The 1,125-nt window shown below is 50.2% G+C and overlaps 1 protein-coding gene across 1 annotated transcript in view; it reads right to left on the bottom strand.

Annotated features, from left to right (window-relative positions):
- Positions 1-1,125, bottom strand: part of TOR1B (torsin family 1, member B (torsin B)) — a 9,873-nt gene that overhangs the window by 2,293 nt on the left and 6,455 nt on the right. The window contains exon 3 of the mRNA XM_011971203.1: positions 305-480. Coding sequence (XP_011826593.1) covers positions 305-480 — 176 coding nt within the window. The remainder of the gene's footprint in view (positions 1-304; positions 481-1,125) is intronic.

Raw genomic sequence — 1,125 nt, forward strand, 5'->3', positions numbered from 1 at the left:
TGTTAGCCAGGATGGTCTCGATCTCTTGGTGATCCGCCCACCTCGGCCCCCCAAAGCGCTGGGATTACAGGCGTGAGCCACCGCTCCCGGCCCAGTGATTATTTCTTTAGTTCATTTCCACAACCCACACTGTGTGCCATGCTGAGACTGGCAAAGGAAAAGACAAGTAAAGCAGTAGGTAAGTGCCTTGTGCCAAGCAGGCACTTTTGTCCTGGTAAACCAAGTGCTGATGGTCCTCGGGACCTCATTTTATCATTGAGAGAATGAAGGGCTTGTGTGCCCCAAAAGACCGCCTCCCGCTGACCTGAGAAAGATGAAGATGGCTTTGCGGTAAGACACTCCGTCAACCTGCTCGTAGTAGTCTAGAAACGGCTTGATTGCGTCAATGATCCCGGGGTGCAATTTATCCATCTCGTCAAATATGAAAACAGAGTTCGCACATGCACTCACATTACCGCGGATCCACTTCTGTAACTGGTCCTGGACCAACCGTGAAAGAAGAAATAGGATGCGAAGCTCAAAGGGTGCACCAAGAGGAGCGCAGGAACCATCTGCTCCTCATGCACTGAAGGACAAGGTCAGAGCTCTTAGAACTGCACCCTCACCCCCACTCGCTGGGTAATAGCTTTTCTAAAACCTTATTTCTAAAAAGTGGAAATTGGCGGAGACAGATGCTAAAATGCAGAGAAGCTTTTACCTAACTCAAATGATATATTAAATGTGACTTTTCAAAGGCGTAAGAGGTACAAGATCCGTGATTTTTTTTTTTTTTTTTGAAACAGGGTCTCGCTCTATCCCCTAGGCTGGTGTGTAGTGGCATGATCTCAGCTCCGCCTCTTGGGTTCAAGAGATTCCCCTGCCTCAACCCCCCTGTAGCTGGGACTACAGGCGCCCCCATCCCCCACACCACACCTGGCTAATTTTTTTTTTTTTTTGAGACAGCGTCTCGTTCTGTCGCCCAGGCTGGAGTGCAGTGGCCGGACCTCTGCTCACTGCAAGCTCCGCCTCCTGGGTTTACACCATTCTCCTGCCTCAGCCTCCAAAGTAGCTGGGACTACAGGCGCCTGCCACCTCGCCCGGCTAGTTTTTTGTATTTTTTAGTAGAGACGGGGTTTCACCGTGTTA

Source organism: Mandrillus leucophaeus, unplaced genomic scaffold (genome assembly GCF_000951045.1).
Source record: "Mandrillus leucophaeus isolate KB7577 unplaced genomic scaffold, Mleu.le_1.0 Scaffold99, whole genome shotgun sequence".
Classification (NCBI taxonomy): Eukaryota; Metazoa; Chordata; class Mammalia; order Primates; family Cercopithecidae; genus Mandrillus; species Mandrillus leucophaeus.